The sequence below is a fragment of the Rhagoletis pomonella genome, unplaced genomic scaffold (assembly GCF_013731165.1).
Source record: "Rhagoletis pomonella isolate Grant_MI unplaced genomic scaffold, Rhpom_1.0 Rhpom_scaffold_05061, whole genome shotgun sequence".
Lineage (NCBI taxonomy): Eukaryota > Metazoa > Arthropoda > Insecta > Diptera > Tephritidae > Rhagoletis > Rhagoletis pomonella.
The window spans coordinates 1,925-13,301 of record NW_023463609.1 but is presented as its reverse complement, the minus strand read 5'-3'; the positions used below and the strand labels follow the sequence as shown (position 1 = coordinate 13,301).

General features: G+C 34.8%; 1 protein-coding gene across 1 annotated transcript; it reads left to right on the top strand.

Annotated features, from left to right (window-relative positions):
• Positions 1–20: 20 nt before the first annotated feature.
• Positions 21–1,760, top strand: LOC118754991 (angiotensin-converting enzyme-like; the record flags this gene model as incomplete). Its single annotated transcript, XM_036489853.1, has 6 exons — positions 21–394; positions 453–804; positions 864–1,078; positions 1,169–1,309; positions 1,390–1,562; positions 1,641–1,760. Coding segments are annotated over 6 exons (1,269 nt in total), but the record flags the coding sequence as incomplete, so codon positions are not given.
• Between the last annotated feature and the right edge of the window lie 9,617 nt (positions 1,761–11,377).

Here is an 11,377-nt window from a genome sequence, read left to right as displayed (position 1 = left end):
TTTTTCTTTTTATTTCTTCTATTCCTACAGATTTTACATCTGGCGCTGAACTTTGGTTGGATGAGTACGAGGATGACACCATTGAGCAGCAACTTGAGGAAATTTTCGATGAATTGCGACCACTGTATCAGCAAGTGCATGGTTATGTACGTCATCGTTTGCGTCAGTTTTATGGCAATGACGTTGTGTCTGAGAAGGGCCCCATTCCGATGCATTTGCTGGGCAACATGTGGGCACAACAGTGGTCGAGCATTGCCGACATTATTTCACCCTTCCCAGACAAGCCGCTCATTGATGTCACCGATGAGATGGTTGCACAAGGCTACACGCCATTGAAAATGTTTCAAATGGGCGACGATTTCTTCCAATCGTTGAACTTGACTAAGGTTCCACAGTAAGTGCTTTCAATTACTTTTCTCATAAATATATACTGACTCGATACAACTCTGTAGAGATTTCTGGGATAAGAGTATCTTGGTGAAGCCTGACGATGGTCGTGATTTGATTTGCCATGCTAGTGCTTGGGACTTCTATTTGGTAGATGATGTGCGCATCAAGCAATGCACACGTGTGACTATGAACCAACTCTTTACGGCGCATCACGAATTGGGACACATCCAATACTACTTGCAATACCAGCATTTGCCCTTCGTGTATCGCACTGGCGCTAATCCTGGCTTCCACGAGGCTGTCGGGGATGTGCTCTCGCTCTCGGTATCTACACCAAAACATTTGGAATCAATTGGTCTCCTGAAGAACTATGAACGCGATGAAGAGGCACTCATTAAACAATTGTTCTTGACTGTACGTAAAATAGATGTTTCTTTGTGGAAGAAAATGCAAACTAAATATTTTATTAATAGGCACTGGATAAGATCGTCTTTCTGCCCTTCGCATTCACCATGGATAAATATCGTTGGGCATTGTTCCGTGGTGAAGTGGACAAAAAGGATTGGAACTGCGCCTTCTGGAAGCTGCGCGAAGAGTACTCTGGCATTGAACCACCAGTAGTGCGCACTGAGAACGATTTCGATGCACCAGCAAAATATCACGTGTCCGCCGATGTAGAGTACTTGAGGTACATATTTATATCTTGACTTCTGAGTAGCTTTCGCCCCTTATTCTTCGCAAAGCCTTTCTGAAATTATAAAAAGATTCCATTTTACAGATATTTAGTTTCGTACATCATTCAATTCCAATTCTACAAATCCGCTTGCATCAAGGCTGGCCAATATGATCCCACCAATCCAGAATTGGCTTTGGATAACTGCGACATCTATGGCAGTTTCGAAGCGGGTCAAGCTTTTAAGTGAGCTTTATTTTTATTTTTTTTTACAGGATTTTTAGCACAGCGACGTAAGTAAAATATTTTTTTTTGTTAATTCTCAGAAACGTGCTTTCCTTGGGCGCCTCGAAACCATGGCCTGATGCACTGGAGGCCTTCAACGGTGAACGTACAATGAGCGGCAAAGCTATCGCTGAATATTTTGAACCACTACGCATTTGGCTGGAAGAAGAGAATCAGAAGAACAATGTGCACATTGGCTGGACGACATCAGACAGTAAGTGCAAAGTCTCTTTAAAAATATATACATATGTATATATTTTTGAGCTAATAACTGATTTTCCTTTATTTATAGAATGTGATTCTTGATAAGGTCGGCTCGCTCTGGAATAACCAAATGAAATTAAATAACTGCATTTTGGCGTTAAGTTTGGAGTACTTTGATTTGAAAGAAATTTGATTGCTTAAACAATTTTTTAAACTATATTCAGAAAAAATTGAGTATTAAAAATTTTTACGTAGATAAGATGAGTTTTAAATTGTCTGAAGCTGGGTATCAACTCGGAGATACTTTTTTAATTGCGGCGATATTCGATAAATCCCCCTATCTTCAGAGGCTTCAACAGATTCGGGTTTTAGCTAAGCCATCTCAAGTTGATCACCAGAAAGAAAATCCGTGGCATTTTTTAATCAATAAAATATAAGGCGGATTCCTCGGATACGCATTGGATCCATGAGAGATTCCTTCATGTCGGCAAACAATCTCAGTAGTATTATACTGAATCCAGTCAGGTCTTTTAAATAGATTCCAGATTGGCAGTCCCAAGATGAGTTATTTCAGGAACCTGAATCGCAGTATTTTGAAAACGAAAACACTCTTGTGGCATCCCACTAGAAACTGTTTGTTATGCTCCTTTACGGTAAGCCTTTACGGTGGGCCTCGCTGTGCAGGTGGTGCTCAGGCGACATGATAGGGCATCCTGTCGTTGTCCAGAGTGCGGCGTTCTGACAAGTCTATAGCTTCATGCACTGCGTCCAACTAGTACCCGCGACCAAAAAGGCACAGCCTAGTTCAGAACCGGCCGGCCAATCGCCTTTCAACGCAACGCCAAAGTTGTATGTAAACGGGCCTTAAGCCGCCTCATTGATCAATACAAGTTTGTTCAGCCAAGCGATCGGCTTCTCTATCTTCTCGATATCTCACAATTGTTTGCTGGCAATAATAATAACGATGATGAAGATGAGAAGAACTCACGCTGGCGTCGACATGCTCAATATGTCAATTCGTTGAATTTCACACTCTTTTTCTGACAACATTGGCGCTGGTACATTTCGACGACAATGATTCCAGTACTAATGTGACCAAATAGTACACAATCGATCGATGCAGCGCTTAAGCTTGTGCGCTATAAAAGTCAGCTAATAGCTTCTCAGCGGTTTAGTTTGCGTGCCGCGCTCTTTATGCGCGTGACTTCCTCTTTCTAGGGTTCCTTTGAAATTTGAAGGTGGGTGGTTATTATTACATTTTTTTTTTTCAAATAAAAAATAATATGTGCTTGTGAAAATTAAATACAAATAATTAAAAAATTGGTGAAACGTGAAGAATAATAAAAAAAAAAAAAATAAATAATAAATAACAATAAATAAATGCGGTACATTGTTTACGTACATATGTATCTTTGTATAATTTGAACCAGTTATAGTTACATATGTAGCATACAGCGTTCAACGCACTCAACGTAATGATCTTGATCTTATTGCTCAGTCAATTGGTAAATTAATTGAAATAATACAATTTCGTTAGTTTAGTTTTTTAAGTGATCGTTGGACAATTAGTATACATTTGCACAAAATTTGATTGCAAAAAGGCAATAGTGCTAAATACCTAAGTAATTAAAAATCAATTAAGACAACCAGGAAGATACGTGAATAAATTAAAATTATCATAAACAGCTTAAAAACTGACAGTTCGTTAAAATTAACGGTCTTTTCTCGAAAAAAGTTACGTATATCTTCCTGATGTTCTTTGCGTAGAAACAACACGTTTCCTGAGAAACTCTTTAAAAAAATTATTTTAAATTTTACATCGTCTCCAGAGACTGTTTAAAGAAATAATAATAAAAGCGGCTGGTTGTTGTTGTTGTAGCGGTTATTCGACCCTGCCAAGTGTCGGATAGTCCCTCAATCGTTATCGTCAAGCTCAATTAACGGTATGCTCAAGAAAGTTGTTGTTTCGATGAGGTCGAACCAGAGGTTGACGGGTGTTGTCCCAGTCGGGTAGAGTGCGCATGTGAGAAGGTGGTTCCCACGGAAACCAGTTCTAAGTACCAGAATGACTCATAACGGAATGACTCGGATCGGATTTTACGCGACCAAGGGGTATTTCGGAGATCTAATCTTGTTAAGATCTGTGAAATCTCTGAAATCGTCTGGTCCTTTCTGTTGGTAACCAGAATTTTCCAAAAGTTTGTTCGGCTAATTTTAGGTTCATTAGAAACTGGGTTGTGTTGGAATTATTATTTTTTTATTTTCTTTCTTAAATTCACTTGCAAAAGGGACGCTTGATACACATCTTTATGTCGCCGAAAAGGTCTCGAACAGGATTATAATTGGACATCAAACATTTTCGGGTTTAAAAGTCGCTTTGATTTATACCTTCACTAATTTAAAATAAAAATCTACAGATAGTATTTCCAAAATTAGTGCGGGCATAAATCAAAAGGGTTTTTTAAACCAAAATTGTTTAATGGCAAATTAAAGTCCTAGGCAAGTTCTTCTCGCCGACATAAAGATTTTAAAAATCGGATTGCAAATAAGAAAGTTATAGCAAACAACGTAATTTAACGGTTTTTAGTGGGTGCTTAAAAAAAAATTTTACACCCAAATTTTTTTCTCGACATAAGTATTCAAACGAAATTGACATACGCTAAAGTTTTTTTCGTGATACGCCTTACTCTTCATTTAACTTGGAATTAAATTTCACATTGTCAAGTCCAACCTTTGTATCGAGACCTTATCCAACTGTAATTTCGAAGCATCAAAAATTACTTAAAGAAGTTATCACCTATCCTGTTCAGCATGTACCTATCTCTCGGAGCCCCTGGATCTCCTCTCAAAGAGTCTTAATCATATTTTGCATGCAATCAATTATTACTATCTCAGCGAGTCCTTCAATTTGCGAAACCTACAAATCTTCGTCGCTAAATCCACCGTCTTCTTGTTCACTGCCTGGCCGACAGAAGTTAGGTTGGAGCTGGATATAGAGTCAAAACGGTGGGAAATTCGATTGGATTGAGTGTAAAGTTGGACAAGCAGTTCTCGTTCTCGTCCCACCCTATCAAAATCTGCAAGAAGCTCCGAGGCAGGAACACGTTTATTAAGTTGCCTGCTTGTAGCACTTGAAGGAAAGACGTGGGGACACGGCCAAGTTTAAGGCCATTCAACGATCGGTAACTAACTACACCGCTCAACTCGGATCGGGTTGGCGAACAGTCTCAATTCATAATAATACAAATGTTCATATGTATTAAAATATTTGCATGTACTTAGATCATTTGAGAGCTTAATTAATTAGTTTAATTTCTCCGTAAGTACTCTCTACTAATTAAACGTCAGCATTTTAATTAGAAGTTCAATAATTTCCTACTATTTATTTGTAGTGAAAATGCAGCTGAACTTAAAAGTCTTATTTTATTTTCATACATGCATACATATACACATAATACGTATTTAGGTATGTTTATGTGTACTTGACAGTTGTTGAGTAAAGTTATCTCTTGCCACCGATATTGATAAGCGCTGCTCTTAAGAACACGTACTTCAACTAGCCAATACTACTCACTTGTTAAAGGCATATCGCAGTCATAGCGGCGTTAGTCGTGCTGTCATCACGCATCAACATCTTAAATCATTTAGAAATGAATTACTATCGTTAATATGAAGTAGAGTAGCACTCTTTCTTGTATTTTATTTGTGCTTACGAGGGTCACTAAAAAGACTTTAGAATTCGTAAAAGCATTTTGAAAAAAAAAAAATGTTGCTTGTTTCTTTGGAATAACGGGACATGTGGCTATAGAAGAGTCCAACGAAAAACGACAAATGATATTTCATGAAGACAATTCGAGCTTTCGCATATCTTGAAAACCAATAACAGAATTCTTCCGACAAAATTTGTTTCTTTCTTAGGCATTCTAAGGACTTTTTAGCGACTCTCGTATTTACATGCGACTTATAAATTATCTTCTTAATTCAATACTAAAGTCCAGAAGCCAATTATCAACAACCAAAGCTGATATTTTCATTTCAACTTTGATTTGGTCCATTAGGTAGCCTACAGATTTTATGCCTTCGTTAAGTAGTAGGTCCTTCGCTCAAAACAAAATTAAGAAAATAAAAATATTTTAATGAGCTTCTCTTCCTATTTCTGTTACCATGAGATGGTATTTATGAGACAATTTTTTTTATGACAGAAGTACACTCGAAACTTGTCTTTGTTTGCCTATTAATTTGCGACCAGGGATGCAGTGGCTGCAAATAAAATTATTCGTCTCAATGATACACAAGTCGGTTAAATTGCCAGCAGTATAATATTCAAGAAAAATTAATGCAATATTTCGAGTAGGAGAGTGGTCTTTGTTTTATTGACTCTCTAAAATCTTGGAAATACTGATATAATAAGAAGAGTTTAAGTTTTCGGATATAGATATTATAATATTACTAATGCCATATTAAGTGAGAATTTATTGCCCTAAGACAAATGGCATAGACTATTATGCTATCAAAAATTTTTATTTAGCTAAGATATAATATTAAAGATTTTATTTGTTCAAATAAAAAAAACTTCCAAATACAAACAGCCATTTATATCGAGCTCTAACCGCGAAAATAATGGCGTTTTCTTTTCTCGGAAAAAAGTGTCACCTTCTTATATGGCAAAATTATCAGAGTGCAACATTTTAAAGAAGGATCACGCAATAGCCATGTAAAGATGCTGAGAAAAAAAAAACGAAAACTTGATAGCCCTGGCGCAGGGCAGAATAAAGGCAAAATTATTTTGAGAAAAGAAAACGCTAATTGCAACTAGATGGGCTCCAGCGCTGCGGAGACACATAGGTAAGGAGTGTTGATATAATACGAATGACACACATATTTATGTACTATGTATATAAATAAGTATGCATGTGTGATCGATGCATAAATATGTATATGCACTAAGCTAATAAACTTTGAGTACTCTTTCATACTTATGTTATGTCTTTCAAGTACCCATCCATCGCACCCTTATCGCTGATAGAATTAAAATTATTCAATATACATACATACATATGTATATATGTATGCAGCTTTAAAACGATGACGAGCTGTTTTACAAGTACGTACTATTTATTAATTGTAAGGTTCAGTCTAATCTTTTTCGGTAGTAACTAGTTATGAGAGTCGTGTGAAAGTGATAAAAGTGAATCGTAAATCAAATTTAGTGAGCACTGTGTTGGAAAATATATGACAATCTTCGAATGTATGTATTTCTGCCATGAAAAACGGGTTCTCATAAAAATACGATCGCCATTTGTTATTTATTATTTATAAATATAAATAAAATAAATATTCAGAAAAGTGGAAAATTTTTAGAATTTTCCAAATATGTTAATATATTTTAGAATTCTAAAAATTTTCTGGGTTTTATACACAAGTACCATGAGCAAACGAATTTTTCGACATTTTGTGATGTTTCACATATTTAGATTTTAGAATGGATTTCAGAATAAATAAAATTCTAAAAATTTTTCAAAATATAAAAACTTGTAAAATCTCAATAATTTTGTACATTTCAAAATACATATTCTCATTTTACGAAAATTTTTAGAATCCCCCAGATTTCGATAGTTGTTGAAATTTTGTAATTTATCCCAAAAATAAGAAATCTCAAGAAATTTAATAATTACATAAAATTCAAAACTTTGGAATTTTCGTTATTTTCTAAACCTGCGACAATACTCAAACTTGCTGTGACTGTCAACTATGTAAAATAATACAAATTCGAAAATACAACAAAAAAAAAGTAAAAATTGAAAATTAAGTAATTTGAGAATTCAGTGAATTCGAAGAACTGATAGGCATTTTTAACCAGTGTGTTATAATTATAGGATACAATTATAATTTTTCAGAAAAAAAAACGAAATTGATCAATCGTTGCGCAATTATGCCGACGCAGATACGGTCAATAATTGCACAATTTTGTAAGTGCTCACGATATTGCAGCAAAATCGCACTCACGTGTGTCATAATTAAAAAAGCAATTTCTCCGTTTTTCGAAGTTAGCCTCCAAAATCGAGCTATGGGCCTTCGAAGTTCGAAATTGGACCTTTGGTAAAAAATTATTTTTAATTACTGTATGTAAACTACTAAAAAAAAGTAAAAACATAGTCGTGGTACACCTTTTGCTCTTATATAAACGGTATATAACTTTTTTTTTTGTGCAAAATAATATTACGGTTGCTATAGCGGGTCAAAGGTCAGATATTCGAAAAATTAAAAACCTTATAGATATTTAAAAAAATTTTGAACTGATTTAAAAAATTTTTTTTTTACTTTTTTAGTTGTTTACATACATACAATAATTAAAAATAATTTTTTACCAAAGGTCCTATTTCGAATTTCGAAAGCCCATATCTCGATTTCGGAGGCTAACATAAAAAAACAGAGAAATTACTTTTTTACTTATGACTCAATCTCTTAAAAAAAATTGTTTAACTTCCTTCTTAACATAAATGGGAAGTATCAATCAACAGCAATTTAGTATTATTTTAATCGATTGCCAAAGGTCACACAATGAGATATCAACAAATATTCGAAAAATTTAGTTTATACGAAAAACTATATAAACTCATGAATATGGAATGAATACTTACCATCCCATATCTGGGGACACTTTGCGGATAAACTGTAAAAAATGTACTAATTGATTAGTTCACAGATATACCCACTGAGTCGCGCTTATAGATGAAGGCCTACCCAACATGATACTTCAAGCTTAGCACACAGCTAAAATTTCAAACTCAAGTGAAATTTGACACACTTTTTCCATGAATTAATATTTTCAAAAGCATCCATTCATTATATATTCTGGCAATGATATTTAACGATATTCAGGGAATTTGAAATATTTTCGGGTTTAAAATATCTCACTCATCATTTTTTACAGTTGAATATTAGGAAAATGCATGTGACACAGCTCTTGAGGGGCCGGGGGAATTTCCATAGCGGTCGAGGTGTTAGCTGAGTAGGGTTTAGGGGATATGCGAAGAGATGTTATATGTCTCGAGTCGTGCAGTATCGCTCCACATTCCGGGCACTCATTGGGCACATCTGCATCTAACCTGCTCAGGTACGAGCTTAGCCTGTTGTAGTAGCCAGAGCGTGCGAAGTTGGGCTATTGTGGTGCCAGTCTCCTGAGGCACACAAAGCTCTCTCTCGTCCACGTCAGGTAGTTGTGTTCCCAAAATGGCATTCACACGTAAAGAGTCAATGTGAGTCTACTGTCTCTCTGTGAATGCCGCTTATGACCTGGAGGCATTCTTGGGGGTTCAATTTTAGTAAAGAGTTTATTTCCTCACGCTTCTCAAGGCTTTTCCATAACATCTAGCAAGTAATTATTTGGTAAATTATTGTGAGTAAGATATAGTGATATTCTTTGTCAAAAGATAATTTTTGGGTAAAATGCACAACTTATCTTTTTCACAGCCACCAAATGTTGTGAAAAAAAAACTTTCCACGGTGAAGACTTTTTGACCAACAAAGTTTTTTTTTTTTGTTTTGAAACCAGAATCCTAATTTTATGTGAAGTGCTGAAAAATGTTTTCATTTTACGTTTTCCAGAACAGAAATTGTCTCCAGTACTGACGAGTCATTGAATTAAATCATTATACGACTCAAAGTTCGACTGTTAGTGCTTCAAAGGAAAAATCAATTAATCCATTTTGACCTACATATGTGTGTATATTTTAGCAAGTCAGTTCCATTTGTATCAGAATTTAAATTGTTCGATTCTCTCGATGTCTGCAATTTTTTTATTTATTTTAGGCGAGACAAAGCCTAATTATTTATTGGTAAAAGGTTTACATAGCCCAGTGGTGACGATAACGTCATTGAACCCAGCCATATGCACATTTGTATGTATGTATGTGGAATACGCATACGAAACCAGCACAAACTCGAGCAAAAAATACAAAATTAGTAATCGAAACCTGATTGAAATTTCTTTTCGTTATTTTGATTTTTTTTCGAATTTCACGTGCTTTGTATTCTTAAAGACGAGATTGATCGTTATATATATGTATGTATGTATGTAGAAATGTGGTTTGTTTTAATACCCTGTAGGGAAACCGCGAACTAGTCAATCAAATTTCTAGTTCCGTACTAGATCTTTATCGCCAAAAACGAACCAGACCGATAGTAACTAGATCGCCAACAGTTCAAAGTCAGCGAAATGTGGTATTTTTTAAAAACTATTTTATTTCACTTTTTTCATTAGAAATCTATATCTGAAGTATCGAATTTAGAACTGGCTCGGAACTATAGAAAAAGGAAGGCAGAACGAACAGGATCTTAGCTGTCGAATTTATAACTATCGAAGAAGGCATGCAGCGGGCGGCTTGTTTACTTTACATAGATATGTGTTCGGTGGCTTTTTCGTTCAAATACGCTTCCATTCTGCACTTCGCAGATGCTTTTTCATAGCTTGGTAAAACAAAACAAAAATTTGTGTTAACATTTTAACATCTCGGGATCTTCTGGAATCTAACCAATGTAAACGCACATTTCTTACTATCATTCAAACAAATTTAATTTTAAATTGAAAACACCTATATTTGAAAATAATTTAAAATCCCACACACGGAAGAACTAAAGAGATTAAAAAATCATGATACTTTTTTCTTTCGTCTATCGATTTTAGAACTGGTTCGGAACTATAGAATTTAGGAATAGTACGGAACTATCGAAAAAGGGGGGCAATTGACACTTTCTAGGACATCGCGAGTTGTTTGCATGCAAAAGAGATTTATCGCGCACCAGTACTGGGTCTCGATGTATTAGAAGGGCACCAGTTTGGTACTAGAGATTTTCCCCAAAGGGTAGATCTTTGTTTTGTTTATATTTATTTTGGTGATTAAATTAAAATTCCAAACATGTGTCGACGAGTTTTTTTTTAAGAAATACAATTTCTAAGCAGTACTTGAAGATACATACATAGGTATGTAAGTATGTACACACATGCATACGTGCGGTGTGTATGTAATTGAGGCACATGAGTGTTTGAGAAATTTAAGTTTAACCAGGCGATTTAAAATATATTTTAGCAAACCGCTTTTATGGTTCATAAGTAAATAAAAATGCTGGGGATCTGCCTGTGATGTTTGTATGTGTATCTAATTGTAAATAAATTGCAGGTATTTAATTATAAAGCTATATATTAATTTATAGCCTCATCCATATTTATTTAAAAAATTACCGAACGTTTTTTAACGAATAATTTTTTTAATATTTTTAATTATGGGCATACTTTCAAAATATTTTATATATTTTATATATAGCTGGGCTACTTCACCCAAGCATAGCTGAAACCGAAATTGGGTACCAAAAGCCGTAACATAACATAACATAAAAAAGTGAGCTAAATATATTTCTCTTAAAAAAAGTGAGCTAAATATATTTCTCTCAACACTCAGAAAAAGCATCCCTTGATGCTAGGATTATTCTAAGGAAATATTACCTGCGATCTCAGAACCTAAAGCAGTAGGCTTCACGCGACGCCACATCCGACATTTGCCAGGAAAGCAATTAACTTTGTCTTAACAGCACTGACAAAATTCAAAGTTATTAAGGAAATTATTACTTATATTGATGACATTATTACTTATATTGTGTAAATTTACTTCTTCAAATTCATGACGCCCTATTTTTAAATTAAGGAAAAATTTGTGTAATTGAGTAAATTTTTTGTAATATTAAGGAAAAAACAGTAACTCGAAAATGAGGATACTGTTTTCTTGATTTAAGGAAATGCTTTTTTTCTGAGTGAACACATGATTTGGC